Source organism: Macrosteles quadrilineatus, unplaced genomic scaffold (genome assembly GCF_028750875.1).
Source record: "Macrosteles quadrilineatus isolate MER2022 unplaced genomic scaffold, UCM_ALF_1.0 Scaffold_2__2_contigs__length_208266976, whole genome shotgun sequence".
Taxonomy (NCBI): Eukaryota; Metazoa; Arthropoda; class Insecta; order Hemiptera; family Cicadellidae; genus Macrosteles; species Macrosteles quadrilineatus.
The window spans coordinates 115,509,514-115,525,633 of NW_026542595.1; the positions used below are offsets into that span (position 1 = coordinate 115,509,514).

Sequence of the window (16,120 nt, forward strand, 5' to 3'; positions counted from 1 at the left end):
TTGAAATTCAATAGTGAGGAAAGACTTTAATTTAGTTAGCAAGGTCTTTTTTGTATTTGATTATTTTGCATGGTTAGAAAGTGGTATTTTCCATGTGAAAAATTGCTTTTACAGGGAGAAGGAGGCAGTTGGTTCCTGATCCTATTTTGTTCTTACAACTCATCAGCTGATTGAATTCTTGTTTGACAGGTACATTGACATTGTGGCTGGTCTGGCCGTCAGCTCTCAGGGTCACATCGTCGCTGTCGACTCAGTGTCGCCAACTGTGTTTGTCATCTCTGACAACGGTGACTTGCTCAGTTGGTTTGACTGCAGCGACCACATGCGAGAACCTTCCGACCTGGCCATCAATGGTGAGTGCAAATTATTTGCCTGGGGATACTGTTAAATTTCTCCTATAGGGAAAAAGCTATGTCTCATGGTAAGAACTGGGCCCAGGGCCAATTTACTATTTTAATGTCACCAGAGGACAAAAACACGATCTGCATCGGTTCAAATTCATATACCGGGTGTCCAGATTCGACTAGACAAACTTTTCCAGACTATTCGTGAGGGCAAAACAGGAAAAAAATGCAATACAACATATGTCCTATCTCAAACAGTTAAGTGTCTGTCTGTCTGTATTTGCTTTTTGCCAAAACACTTATAACTACTTAACGGTTTGAGCTATAGCAATGAAATTCAGCAAACATGTTTAGTTATAGTTTTGCCTACTACCTTTGTGCAAAATATGAATAAAAAATCCATAACCGTTTCAAACAGTTTCTTTGCACTGTCTTTTAATTAATAAAATTTAGCAACTTTTGGTATAGAGTAAAATGTTTACCTAATTTTTGTTTTTGAGATTTGAAAACAAAACCACCATCTTGAAACGGTTGATATAGCCTATTCAACTATAAGCTTTACTCCCAATCAGTAAAAGTCTATTATTTTCCTTGTTATAATACTAACAACGTTGATAACAGAGTGGTAACGGTAATATTTTGGTTGATTTGTAGTTTTTTTCCTAGTCCAAGCTGGACAACCTGTATATGTTATATTCATCAATTCTTTCTCGTAAAACGTAAATTGATCATAAATAGAGGTTTAGCTTGGTTGGAAAGGGCTTATTGCCTGAGAATTAAGGAGACAAAGCACAGGATACATGGACTGACCTTAAAAATTGAAGGCATCCCACTTCACAAAAACCACAAAGAAAACAGAACGGAAAAACTGAATATTTTAAGAAATTTAGAGTCACTAGATTCTGAATGTCCTCAGTGAAGGACTACAATGTTTAAGGTAAGCCTGCTTATCCTGCCCTGTGCCTCCTAACTAAATATACATATAGATAGGCTATTTGTTGAAAATAAAAATGAGTGAGCTTCACATGAACGGAATAATACCAAGAGGAAGACCTAGAAGAAGGGGATTGACGCTCGAGGTGAGATGAGATGTGGAAGCAAGAGGAGAGCAGTGGCAGTATGTGGAGGGACACGAAGCAAACACCCAGACCCGGAGATGACCGGAACGTGGGAGGATATGTATGTATATATTTATAGGCTATTAGGGTCATTACAGTTTTCAGCTGTTTATCTTGAAACATGACTACAGCTTCGCCCTTGTTTGCAGGCAAAGAGTATTTCGTATGCGACTTCAAAGGACATTGCGTGGTGGTGTTCAACGAGTTGGGCACTTTCCTACGTCGCATCGGCTGCGAAAGCATCACTAATTTCCCAAATGGCATTGACATCTCTGACGCTGGCGATGTCTTGGTCGGAGACTCTCATGGCAACAGATTCCACGTCGCAGTGTTTAACCGCAATGGAGACCACATCTGCGAGTTTGAGTGTCCTTACGTCAAGGTACCGTAGTAATCTATAAGACCGTCTTGAACAGGTCTGAGAATTAATGATTAATATAGTGGTTTAAACAAATTGTGATTTTAATTATTTGTCGTGTTACCTTACATTTCTGCGGCTGATTACGTCAGATAGCTGAGACGGCTTTAGTTGATATTTCCTGTTAATAGCCTAATCAATCTCTCGACTTTATTATTTTTACTTTATGCCCAACATTGGATCACTAATTTGTTTGAACGGAAAGATTTCTTTTTTCTTAGTCTTCTAATTTTTTACAGTTTTCTTTCTTCTTCTCAAAATCACAATTTACTGTCTTTTGTTTATTTACTTTGATTTTTTTGTGTTGTGTGTTTGTTTTGGTGCAAGTTTGCTTTTATAAATGCAATTTGACATCTTCAGAAAATCGAAATGTTTTTTTTTTTATGGAATTATCTTGAAACACTAGTAGCCTACTTAGAGATAGTTTTCGAGGTTTGTGTCACATATTACCATGGATCTGTTGTAGGTTTCTCGCTGCTGTGGACTCAAGATCACTTCTGAGGGATTCATCGTAACTCTCGCCAAAAACAACCACCACGTGTTAGTGCTTAACACGCTGTACATCGTCTAATTAACCCTTATGTTTATGTTTTGATCTCACATGTCCGTCATTGTTTAGACTTTTAATTCATTTTAACCTAGGTTAAGTTTTCTTACTAGCCTCATTTTAATGTTCTTGAACCCTGCTAAAGATTTATTTGTGTTATCAAAGTTGGTCCTTTCAAAGGTCTACTCGGTAACAAAGGCATTTAAGCTCATAGAGCGTATTTTTATGAAATACTTAGTTTGTTGTTATGTTAGTCTTGTGGCTTTTATTTATTCGAGAAAGATTTGAGATTTGTAATGTTAATGTTGTTCCTAAGAGCGTTAGTAAATGCGCGGGCGGTCGCAGGTCTGTATATTCCAAGTCAGCATTCCTGCGTTTTGTGTGTTTAAATATTTATATATCAAAGATTCCCCCAAGACTGATGTTGTCTCAAAGTATTTTATATATTATATTATTTTAGTTTGAGTTTTATTGTTATTTATGCTGCGGAGTTTCTCCCCACTCTCATATATTTTATTCTCTGTTTTAGATTTAATCTTAATTCACTCAGTACGTTAGATTTCTCACAAATCTACTCGCTAAAACAGTGTTAACCCTTTAAAACTTAGATATTCCCAAAATGTACTGTATTATCATTTTCATGTAGTTTAGACCACTGTTTGAATGTCACAACCTTAAACTCAGGTGTTTAGATCGCCACTCGAGGTAACCATAAAAATTAAAAAAAAAATGAGTGTCTTAGGATTGAGTATGTTATTTCAGTGCCATTACGATTGTTAGCACTTACATACTAGGTGTGCATTGTTGCAATATTTCTAAGTGTAAGATTGAATGTGTATATTTGTTGTAGTTTTAATCGTTGATTTGTCTTACTTTGTTTCTCAAGTGCCTCATCCTTCAAACAGCCTCAAACTCTGTTAAAATTGTCCGATTTTTACGACACAAGCCCCCGAGTTACTTACAACCTTACGATTGTACCGGGTGTAGAAATTCTATCGAGTCAAAGACTGTGATATAAAACCATTGAGTGACGTAGTTCCGTTACCGAGGCTTACCTATGTATTTTATTTGATAGTTAAGTAATGTGTTCTCTTTATAGATATAATATATTGTTGTATCAATAAAGCTTTTAGTTCAAACTGATCTTTTTAGACAGTATGTTGATTTATTTTTGTTGTTATTTTATTTTTAATTTAACTTATTTACCGTTTGAATTTATTTCCAAACTTCGGCGTTGTTTTAGGTAAGTCATACATTGAACAATTTTTACTTAGTCGATACTTATTTTTTTCTTTGAGAATAACTTTTCAGGAACTATGAGAGATCTGATGTTTTCCAGTCTTCTGAGGAGTTTGAACTGCCAGGTACACTTATGAATGTTTGGCTAGTCAAAGCGGTGACACGTTCACACCGGATTCCCATTTTGCCTAAAGTGGTAATTTCAATTTTCCGCAGGTTTTCTTCAAGCCATTTTGATATATTAATTATACCATGCCTGTGATAGTAGCATCGTCAGGATTCGTTGTAACCTTAGTGTTATCTTTTAAATTAGATAACCTGTTTCTTTTTTTTATTCGCTAGCATTTTGCTAGGCGCGAAATATTCTTTAGGATCTATAAATAACTTGTTATTCCTCTTTTGAGAATTGTAACATAATAACTTAGTCGTAAGAGAGTTTGAACCAGTCATTTTAGATTGGCTGTTTATTTTTAAGTGTTGTTGGATTTTATTGTATTTGTATTTTCGAGCTTAGATACCCTGAGCACTGTAACCACGATTTCATATTGTTTGGAACATGTCGTAGTGCACAGATTCTTAGGGTGGTAATTCAAATATATCTAATGTTGTTTTTCATATACACTTTCAAAAATAATGTGATAGCGTATTTTTGATGATTTTTACAATCGCATTACTAATTTGCATAAAGCTTAAACAACCTGGTAATATATTACACTGTTTGATGTCGAGCCAATGTCATTGAAGAGATTCTCGAGCCTTATTCACTTACTATTTTTTACCTCGCTGTGTTAGCTTATTAGTATTTACCACTGACAATACGGTAGTTGTGTGTTATACATTACACTTACAAGGAAAATACATAATACTAAATACATAATGTTGTTTGTAAGCACTGTAAGAAAACTATTTTTTTTTTTATTCCGTTAGTTACGCGTATTCTATAAGGAAGCTATATAATAACATTGAATATATAATTGTTAAAAAGAATGTTTTGTGGATCAAACAACAACATTTGTTCTGTTATGAATAATGCTGGTAATTTTTGTTTACGGAAATTTATAGTAATGTTTTTTTCTAAATGGATTCTTGGCAATTGGAGAGGTTCAAATTTAAAGTTGTAAAGGATTGAACTTCAACATTTTTTGGGATCTTATATTTGTTGTTGTTTTATTTACACCGACTTACAACTAGTATTTTCGTTTATGATCTGTTACCGTTTTCATATTTAGTTACCATTATTTAGTTAAAAGTGATTTTCATTATGATGTAAAATACTTTCTTTGTTTAATTCTCGACAAGTATTAACGTAGTTTTCTTTATTCCTCAAAATTTTATGAACAATTAATGAAATTAAATTTATGACATTGGCTCTTTTACATAGATGGTGTTATTTTACAAATAGTTTCTATGTAACCATAAATAGGTGCTTTTTGAGACAAGTTTACTAAACTCTTAACTTAGATTAGTGTGGTCTGTATTCATGTTTCTAAGCTAGTGAGTGTTTATAATTGTGTAATTTAGCGGAAGATAATCATGTTTATTCTCGACCGTTTATAATTACATGAGCAATAACGGAATTTAAATAATTTTTTTCTGGTCAAAGGATTCCATTGGACTGGTACATTTTTAGAAAATTTAATTCCAAAGATAATGTGGGTTAGATTGTAAGTTCTAAAATGCTGTTTTGCCAACGATAGTTGTATATATTTTAAAATCTAAACATTTCGGGGATTATTTCAAAAATGTCATTGATATTGTAATTTGGTTTAAATTTTTCAGTTTTGGTTCAATAAATTGTTATTCATTAAAATTATCTTGTGAAACTATCTTGAGTCAATTTGTTTAACAGGGGGCAATTTACGACGATGGTAGCGATGAACTCACACCAAGCCTAAGCTCCATTAAGTTATAACAATTCTGTTGATACTATACTGTTCTGTTGTATGAATAGGCACAAAACCACAAGTACAAAATCTGTCTGTACTTTACGGTCTGTTCTGATGAAGTGATCTGCCCAAAGATGTAATTGTTAAATGCCACTCTTGCACCAGCATTTACCCTTAAATTAACGAGTTCTTGTTGAACAATTCTATGAACCATATAAGAGAAAGTAGTAAAAATCCAAGCAATTTGGAACTTGCATGTAAACCTAACCCAACCTAGTTATATTTAGGCGCAGTGCAATTTTTATAGTTTTTCATTTTTACTAAATTGTCAATTTCACAAATTGTGTACATTTTAGCAATATCACCTTAAAGCTAAGTAGTGCCTCATATGTTATACAACTTTTATATACTCTTTGTAAAATTATCCCTTTAGATTAACAAGTCTAAACGTGTTTTATACATTCCTAAAGTAGATCCTCAATAACAAAACTTCTAGTCGAGTGAAACAACATAAAAATCAATTTTCTTGTAAGAGTTTGTCTACAATAGTGTTCTAGTTTTATTCATATTCATTTAAGCCTCCTAATCTAATTTGTTTACAATTTTAAGTACAAACAATTTTATTTCTCATTCTTTAACTACAAAATAACTTTAAAACCCCTGTTTTGGAGGTTATGTTGTGTTGTGAAAAATTTGCGAACTACGGTACTCATTTAAAATATATTATTTTTCAACTGTCAGTTGCCATGCCTTAGATTTTGACTCTAAATAAACATTTGTTTGCCCTGCCTTAAAATTATACGTATTCTCAACCAAGAAATGTGAGATTTTGGAAATGCGTTAAAAGGGGACATATTCAAAAATTCATTCAGTTAAGTTATTGAGGACTTGCTGTAAAGTTTACTTTTATATAGATAAATGTGATTTAAGTACCTGAAATGTTTAAAACATTTTTCTAAAACTTGCTCGCTTCGTTTTGTACATGCACTCGACTGGTCATTTAGAAATTAATTCCGAAGATAATAATTTATTCGCCGACAATTTGTTACTACCAATTTCAAAATGGTTCCTTCTTTTAAGCTTTTAGATAAACAGGTAAATTACTTAACTATTGTTGTGTTTGCCTTCTACTTAGTAACATATTTTTATATTTTGACAAATTTTCACCACCAAATATTTATTTTGGTTTTAAACTCATAGCCTAGCTGTTCATGAGTGTTAGTATCATTTTATATTTTAACTATTATATCAATGAGTTACCGATAAATTTGTACTTTACCACAATATTTGGAATATTTTATGATAAGTTACTATTTAATTTGTGTAGCCAAAGTAAAAAAATAAAAATAAAATTTAATGAGTTAGGCCTAGTATAATGAAACAAAATGAGTTAAGATATCTTCATGTTAGATTTTAACACATTTTTTAGCCAAATCCCTGGCAGGGAAATAACTCTTGCCTTTTTGTTCTAACGGCTACAGAAGGCAAAAACCGAGTTCATTAAAACCTAACTATATTATTTGTCTGTTGACACTGAACTGTCCTAAACATCTGATTTTAATTTAATTTAGATTAAACTTGTAAAAATCCTTTGATTTTATTGGGTTTAGAAACCAGTTTTCCAAGAGAAAAAAGAAGTTAAATGCCTAAAAATATATATACAAAAATATATGTTTTGTATCCTTAACTTTGATCCAGGACCTAGCCTTGCCGTAGCCCTAACCTGTATACTACTTCTGAGCTAAGAGTGGGTCAACTTCAATTTTTCTCATATTGTCATTGATTGTTCTGTTGGTTAGTAGTAACGGCAAAATGTTTTGGTGCATCATTATTTAAAACACAAAAGTTTTTGCTGGGAACATAAAATAACTGACTATAACCTAATCTAAGCTTGGTATACTTGCTTTCCGGCAAACATTTTTTGCACTTTTCCTTTTGCTATTAACCAACTGAACAATCAACGGTAATGGAAAAATTGAAGTTGGCTTAGAATTGCCTATGTTTTCTTTATATGTTTCTTTTATAGATTAACCTATCTAATATGTTGATGGATACGTCCTCATATCTTTAGAAAATTACATTTCACTTACTGTTCCTTAGTAAAAAGGCCATTGAAAACACTAATTGTAAATTTAATTTTGGTAGTAAGTTTTCTTATTTTATGAAACTTATTTATTTTACAGTTAACTGAAAATTGGTTTGCTTTTGTAGTTTTTCTACTACACGTAGTCAAGTTTTATTTTTGTATTCTTTATTCATACTTTTTATACACATGGTCAATACCCGAGTTAGCTAAATTATTTTTTGCTAATTTTTTTTCCTTAAGATGAAACATTTTTCTAGTCAGTTTTTATTTTGAGTTTACACATTGCGTAAGATAATTTTATAAAATAATTATAATTATTATATAAAGTAATTATAAAAGTCAATATTTTGTTGATAAACAGAATTTATGAATAGATTTTTTACAATGTTTTCCATTATTATTTATTAGGCTCACAATTTGTACAGAACTTTTATTTAAATTTCTTTACTAGGTATGATTTATATTTTGTGTCGCTTTGTTATAACTTTACCTACAGAAAAACCAAAAGCCACTGGTCAATATATTGAGTGTAGCCTTCTAGTAACAACACAATTCCAATCCCGATAGTAAAATTTTGTGTTATTTACACTATTGTTGGAGATAACAATGTTTAATTTTGTAGTAAAAAACCACTCTCGCTTTTTTGGGATCCTTTTGGTTTTTTTTTAAACTATTTTACTCTTGTTTATAATGTCTGGTCATTTTGATTTGTTTGTAGTATTATTTCAATTATATTTTTTTAAACTAGCACTGTTTTTAAATTTTTACAGACTATTATATTAACACATGAAATAGTAAAGTTTCATATAATATTGCAATAGAGCTTAATCTCTTTTTTATCTTGTATAAATAAAAATAAAAACAAGTTTAAAAAGGGAACAGTTTTAAAAATGACTTTATACTTAAATCGGTAAACTAACCGAGCTTTTTTCACAGGAGAACTTACCGCCTTTAACAAAATGATTTCTAAAACTATTGTTGCTTTTGATAATGAGTTGCCATTTTAGATATTTCTAATGTGATATTTACAATACAATTTTCAAATGTTGGTTATTTAGTATTTTTATAAGGTTATTACAGAATCGAGTTCCATTTTAAATTTTACTGATTGTTGAAAACCTCTTTCTATCTTTTGAAAATTGCTTACAAATTTTGAGTTTGATAATTTTACCTCGTAAAACTGTTGACTGATAGTCTGTAGCGTTAGTTGTCAGATGTTTTATTTTTTTCTAACAACCATAAGTATTATTATTGTGTTCTAAGGAAATCTCTACTTTAAACAACCAAACTTAGTGAAATGTTGTATAGTTTTTAAGTTTTGTACCAGTCCAATGGGTTTCCGAACAGTTCCTCGTGTTTTCCGTACCAGCCGCTTACGACCGTTACAAAATTTCCATCAGACAAACGATCCAACAATCTTCGTCAGCACAGTACATAAAGCAATATTTATAAGTCAAATTTTACTTTATACTTGGAAATTTGTAGTGAATTGCCTTATGTTGTCGCCAATAATGTTGGAAAGAGTCAATTTGATGTATTTCAATATTATCCTCCGAGATAAAATATTTAATTCTTTATGATTCGGCTTACATTTTGGATTTAACACTACAATGTTATTTCTTAGATGCTATTCAAAGAGATACCTAGTTCCTACAAATGTGTTGGGGAATCTGAACATTTTATTCCTAAACGATTACATGATTCGTATTGGTCAGATTGGCTCTTTCCCGTGGCGATGTGCTTTCTCATCTACTGAAGTACGCTTAAGTCGGTGGTACCGTATCACAGTCAAATAAACCAAAGCCGAACGGCAACATAATTTAGGATTTTCGTAAGTTAGTTTGCTAACTCAAGTCTTCCTAGTGTAAGTAAAGGAATTTTCCTTTCCATAGTTTAACGATTGCAACAAACCTGTTTTAATACACTTAATTTTTTCACCATAATGACAATTTACGTTGTGAGGTTGCGGCGTATTGCCGCTGCCGAGACAATTCTTCGTGTTGTTATACTGTTTTATACACCCTCAGATATGTTCTTCATCGCTCATTTTTCTTGCCGGTTTTTAGGCACTCTTTGTTTTTTCAATCGGTGTATTTGTCTAGGCCTAAAACTTTTAGCCTTCCTATGAAGAACACATCTGAAAGCAGTCGTTGTTATACCACTTTACTGTTTAAATTTTTACTAAAATGAAATATTTTTAAAAAAGTATAAAAAATGTTTATTTTACATATATACGTTGTTAGTTGTATTTACATAGTGTGCGTGTGTAAGTGTGTATATGGGTGGGTTTGTGGTCCACCGAATGTTAGGCTATTGTTCTGAGGAAATAATACAACTCGCTTAATATGCACATATATTATATACGTAATGTTATCTTATTAGTGTTTTGCTCAACAGTATTTTTAGTGGCTAATCCTTAACCCACCTGATTATTAGTGCCAAGTTCCATAGTTTCCCAAACAGTTTCTTATTTTTTCAAGTAAAGGCAGTCAAACTAATTAGTTAATCGTATGGATTTTAGTAGGAGTTGTTCACGGTGTAACATTGCCGAATGCCGTTAGTGATTGAAAGGAATTGAACCTGTGCCGTCTGGGCAGAAGTACCTCCTTACCACAAGGCAAATCGTGCTCCACAGTCACAAATATGTAATGTCAATTTTATATTTTTTTTAGTAATAGTAATAGATAGTCATTTGGATACCTCCTAGGTTAGTTTATATGTTTTGTTTAGATTTTAACCAGCTTTAAAGATTTTTTTACTTTAGGTTACTGGTCAAAATGTCACTACATTTTTGATCCGAACTAGTTTTTCTGCCTTTGCTCGAACCATCCACACTACATCGGGAGAAGTTGGATATTTTTCGAAGCGAACAATTCCTAAAAACACTGTCCATCGTTTACCCGTTTGTATTTCAAAAATATGGTTGTGAACATATATTCTGTTCTATTTTCGAAACGTTTAAATCTCATTGGGACGTGCAATAATATTCATCAGGCGTTTTAGCCGTATTATTTTAAGGTATTTACAATGTCTCGTATTCTACATGTCTAGCTACTATGAGTGTAACATATATTGTAGGTTAAGTGTTTAGCCCTGTATATCGTAATACATTCCACACGGCTTTTGTTATATATATACATATAGAATACTTAACTCGAACTCGTTTAGTCGGGATGACAATAGTTAGGTTAACGATAGCCACTGTCTTTACACAATTTTTACCCCCGTTTAGGTTTACCGGTAGATTAGCTTCGCCCATAGTCATTTACAGTACAAACGTATCAAATTTGAGAATTTATTAGCGATAGCGGTTGAATTTCTTTGTAGACGGTCGCTTTCGCTGACGTTAGTCACATTAACACTCTACATATCAAATAGCCGTTATATCCAAGCTGTTTAGTTGAACGGTAGCATGGGTGTCTTATATGTACCTTCTAGCCTACTCTAGATACATATAATAAATAACTGTGTCTTAGTCCATGTCACATTAAACGAATTATAATACTATATACATTTTGCTAAACAAAATATATTTAAAATTTATTGTTCTAAATATTATAACGGTATATATACTATATTTGTTTTTAATATATATATATATATATATAGCAAACTATTTACATGGTCTGCACAAGGCCTGGTATCCTTTTCTAGAGGCATTGACTTATAGAGTTACAACTTATTTTGTGTGTATTTTTCTCATGTACTGTTAAGGTGTGTTAGGTTACAATGGATTGTCGAATAACATGTCATCTATAATGAGTTCACCATTTTTGTCAATAAACTTTTTAAAAAGCCAGTTTTGTAAGTTCTGTACCCTTCTCCAATGCTCGATACCATTCAGTCCTGTCGACCATCCTCGTGTTTGTTCTACCCGCCTGCCAGTTTCATTAACACGTCAATGTTTCTAACCTCTAAATATTTTCAACCTGGAAAATTCCTGTACCAAATGTTCATAACGATCCTTCAAATTCAAAATCACTCTCCTTTTTAATATAATTTTTTCCCCCTATTGCACGTTTAACTAACACCTTAACTCATTCTAACACTTTTCCTTCAGTATTAGAATAATTCAAATAAAATAGTTCTTCCCCTTCTTTCAGTATTTAGATACATTAGAATATGTAACAAAAGCAAGGAAAGTATAGATGAAATCTTTACCCTATTTTGGACAATTGAAACTACTTTTGGGTTCAATAATTCCCTAAATATTAATTTTATTTATTTCACTGGTACAGACAGCAACATGGATGGTTTTAAGAATGGAATGCATTTTGGGGAATGGTTTTTTTTTATTTGTTTGGAATTGTTTTTTTACTGCTTTCGATTTATTTGTAAAAAGTTTAACAAATTTTTTGTTCAACTTTATGTTTTTACTAGACTTGAAGGAAACCAATCTTATTTCAAAGTCTTATTTTTGTTTGTTTTTTGGTTGTTTCAACTCTTGTAGTGGCGTCTCGTTTTTATTCTAATGATGAGAATCTTAACTCAATGGGTTGAAAGTTAACTTGCACCTTACTCTGATGAGTTGTTTTCATTATACACTTACAGTTGGCTCGCTTTTGTCAACGAAATAATCTGAAAAGTCTGAACCATTAAAAATTAGGTAAATATGTTTCTACTACATCAACATGTGTGCAAAATTAAACTACAGTAGACTCCTTCTTATCCGGACACCTTTTTACCGTACTACACTTGGTGGAAATTACATCTCTTTAACTGGACAATTCTTATCAACACTTCGGTTTAACCGGACTAGATCGGCAGGAAGTGGGCTGTACTGAAATGACTGTTGGGAAATATTTGAGACCAGTGATCACATGTCTAAATACAGTGATCTCCTTAACTTAAGTAGAATATTTTGGTAACATAACGAGTTTTTGGGGACGTTGGTTTAACCGGAAAACCCGTTATCCGGACTGGCCTCGGTCCCGAGGTGTCCGGATAAGAGGAAGTCTACTGTACAGTTATATTTTACTTAATAACTGAAATCAGCAGTATCGGTACAATCAGTTATAAAAATAAGCCTGTTTATTTACACATTTTGGACGTAACTTGCTATAGGTTGTCATGTAGATGTCAGAAAGTCCCAACCAATCTGATCAGGATGAGAAACTGTCTACTGTATCCGATCCTACACCTAAGAGAATAACGTGCATTCTTACATTTTAAAATCCCAAGTAAACTTAAAAATTGTTTTAAATGTATGAACACAACAAACATTTAAACAAGCTCTCTAGATCTCGTACTAAAGTAAGGATGGGTAAAAAGATAAACATGTTTTATCAGATAAGTACAGTAACCCTAATTATTATGAACTACCTGTGAGAGCCGGATTGCCTCTTTCACCCCTAACATCAGTCTGCGGAATCCCAGAGGCAACGATTTTCAAACACTAATAAGAGCACTAGCTGAGAGGTTGTCATAAAAATGGGTTAAGCCTTACAGTCTGGTGGTTAATTGGATTAGAGTGAGATTGACTTGCTCAATTTTAAGGGCAACGAGCATGTTCTTGAGAAGATCTAAAATAAAAATAGTGATCTTGTAATTATTATTAATAAAAAATAAATCATTTTTCCACTAAAAAATAAATAAATAATATTGTTTTCCATCATATACGAAAGGTTATACAAGGAAAAGTTTGCCATAAGCTTCAACTGATCTTGGAATACTAGTGCATCTCTTCATAATTAGAGTACTAACCATAGCCTCCTCGCATACAAGGCCGCTGCATTGTGTGTGGCAACTTCACATCGGCCGGCTTATTGCTGTAGTATAAACATTGTGGAGAATCTCCATTATGAATTAGTCATTCCTGTTACGGTTGGATATGCCACTTAAGTCTCACCACAGTCTTAAGGAACCGTTTGTGCACAAAGAGCTGGAGCGGTAGTGGTTGTCCTCCTGCTGTAGTTTCTAACTCGACCGCTGTGTAGTTAGAAATTGCAGCGGTTGTTGGAGAGTGAGCGGTTTTCAACTACATTGAGTCAAATGAGACTGTTTATGAAATGAAATGAAAAATTATTTATTTTCACAGGCAAAGTTAGGGCCACATGTCCCTTTCTTACACTCAACAACCTGTACTTTAAAATATGATACAAATATTTTAACAGAATCAGTCTATACAATAAAACAAAACAGAAATCATAGCTACAGAAACTTTTAACAAAAATCAGTAAATTTTAAATTTTACAAATACACACACATAAGTGTCAACGATCGCCCAGGTGCACAAGCCCTCAGGACAAACCTACCATGGCCATGCGCTCAAAATAGAGATTTTTGTGCTGCCACAAACCAGGAACGACTATCAAGGGATTTATGCACGGCGGGAGTGGGAGCGGCTGTAGCCAGGGTTGCCGACTTGGACAACCTACCTACATGCACGTGGATTGTCTTCTGGATTCGGTTAGGGGTTATTTGTTTACTGTGAGCTAGAGAGTTAGAGTTGGTAAGACTATGTCCCCCACTCCTTTCGTTGTTGACCGACCGCTACCTCTTGCACAATTTTGAAGAATTTTCACAGCGAGAGCGGGACCGCTATCACCTTGTGCATAAACGCAGCCTTTGAGGAGACTATGTTCTAACTCTTCAGAATGTTCATGGTTCGATGCTGAGAAGTCTAAATATTTTGGTTTGAAAATGGATCTAGCTGTTCTTAATCATTGGGCTTTTAATGATGATGAAGACCAAAGAGGCAGTTGATTTTAGTTACAAAACAAAGCTGTCTCTTTCTTTCATAATTTATCTAACATCAAAATACACACCCAGGTGTTCCAGTGTCAAAAAATCTAATCTAAGATTAATTTAATCTAGATCCGATCAGTCTGGACATCGACTTTTGTGTACTAGAAGCATAGCCGAGAGACGGCTATGAAAGTAGTCGTCTATATGTACCAACACCAGCTGTCGGTGACTTTATATTAAAGAACAACATTGTTCTGTGAGCCAGTTTCAGATTGCGCTAGTGTCTAGAATTCTTTTTCACCTTATATTCTGTTATTGAGATAGTTTATGTGATTTAAGATGCCACACCTTACAATAACACATCTCATCAGCTTCACTTAGTTAAAAGGTAAATATTTAAAAGAACTTGTTTATGTACATCAGCGCAATCTGTCTATGGCTTACTTTAACTAGGTTCATTTTGACTTGAAACCGGTGTCAACTTGGTCTCGATCAATATCTTGCTGTAAACCATAAATAATCTACCTACGCCATCTATTATTAGGGCTCGACAATCATAAGACATGTGACCATGAGTTCTATAATGGACAGGTAAAAAAAAAACTGCTATATTCCTTGGTCACACGACAAATAAACTTGTTGATGCAAATCATTATATCTAGAAACACCATTTGCTTGAATGAAACAAATGTTCAGTGGTTAAGGTAGCTTTTAGGGGTAAACAATGACTCGCTATAGTATATTACGTTACTAGTCCTGAAAATAAGTGTTTACCGGACGAGTGTGGTCGTTCCCATACGGGATTACCATACGAGTCCGGTACACACATTTTGGACGAGTTGCGTACGATAGTTTACGCCATACTACTAAATCCGTACAAATCCTTATATATTTCCACCAACTAAAGGACTAAAGATCACTAGTCATAACCTCTAAGAGAGGTTATGTTTTTGTTTATAACCACTCATTGCCACCTAAATACAGTATAATCAGCTGATTGGTGTCCGGTAAAACTCATTACAGTACAGTAGTACGCAATGAAACCCCATTTGATTAAGGTGGCGGCTAACAGCTGTTTTCTGGACTAAATCCTTGCGTGGAAAGTTCGTCAAAATAATGTAGTGTGGCGTAAAAATCTTTTTTAAATATACTTACCACCTACCAATAGTGTTATTTATCGATGAATGAATAACCAAACTCGTGGTATACTGAAATACATTTATTTACTTCAAATTTATATAAAACTGTACAAAATACACAAATTATTCAAAAATTTAAATTAGGCTTGTCCATTACATGTTTTATCTTAACATTTCAATATTTAAAGACACTGCGTAATAGTATTCAGCAAAGATTTGATTTCAATCATAGAATTTGTAACAATCCATATATTACTGGAAATTGTACAAAAATAGGGGTGTAATTTTATAGAAAAATATTATATTTCAACTGCTAAAATACAATATATTGAATTTTGACAATTTGTTCACAAGCCACTAAAGTAAAAATGCAGCTGTAAAAATATAGTATATCAATTGTGATTTAGTTACAAAATTTATTAACCTAAAACCACAATTTTTTTTTTCTTTTGATGTTACTATTTATCAAGAAATATTTTAAGTATCGTCTCTGATAAAATCGTAACTCTTTTGATATAAAGTTTAAAGTTTGAAAATATTAATAAATTTTAATTTATATCCAACCTTTATTCTTATAACCTCTGTAACTATGAATTTGAACATTCAGCAAAAATGTTAGTACACCATAAAAAACTTAGTGTCACTAGTCTTAACCT

At 32.8% G+C, this 16,120-nt stretch overlaps 1 protein-coding gene across 3 annotated transcripts in view; it reads left to right on the forward strand.

Moving 5' to 3' along the window:
* Positions 1-3,595, forward strand: part of LOC128987458 (B-box type zinc finger protein ncl-1) — a 29,625-nt gene extending 26,030 nt beyond the window's left edge. For all 3 annotated transcript variants that reach the window (XM_054408307.1, XM_054408308.1, XM_054408309.1), the window contains 3 exons: positions 190-353; positions 1,612-1,844; positions 2,347-3,595. In XM_054408307.1, coding sequence (XP_054264282.1) covers positions 190-353; positions 1,612-1,844; positions 2,347-2,451 — 502 coding nt within the window. In that variant the 3' untranslated portion in view covers positions 2,452-3,595. The remainder of the gene's footprint in view (positions 1-189; positions 354-1,611; positions 1,845-2,346) is intronic.
* Positions 3,596-16,120: the final 12,525 nt, after the last annotated feature.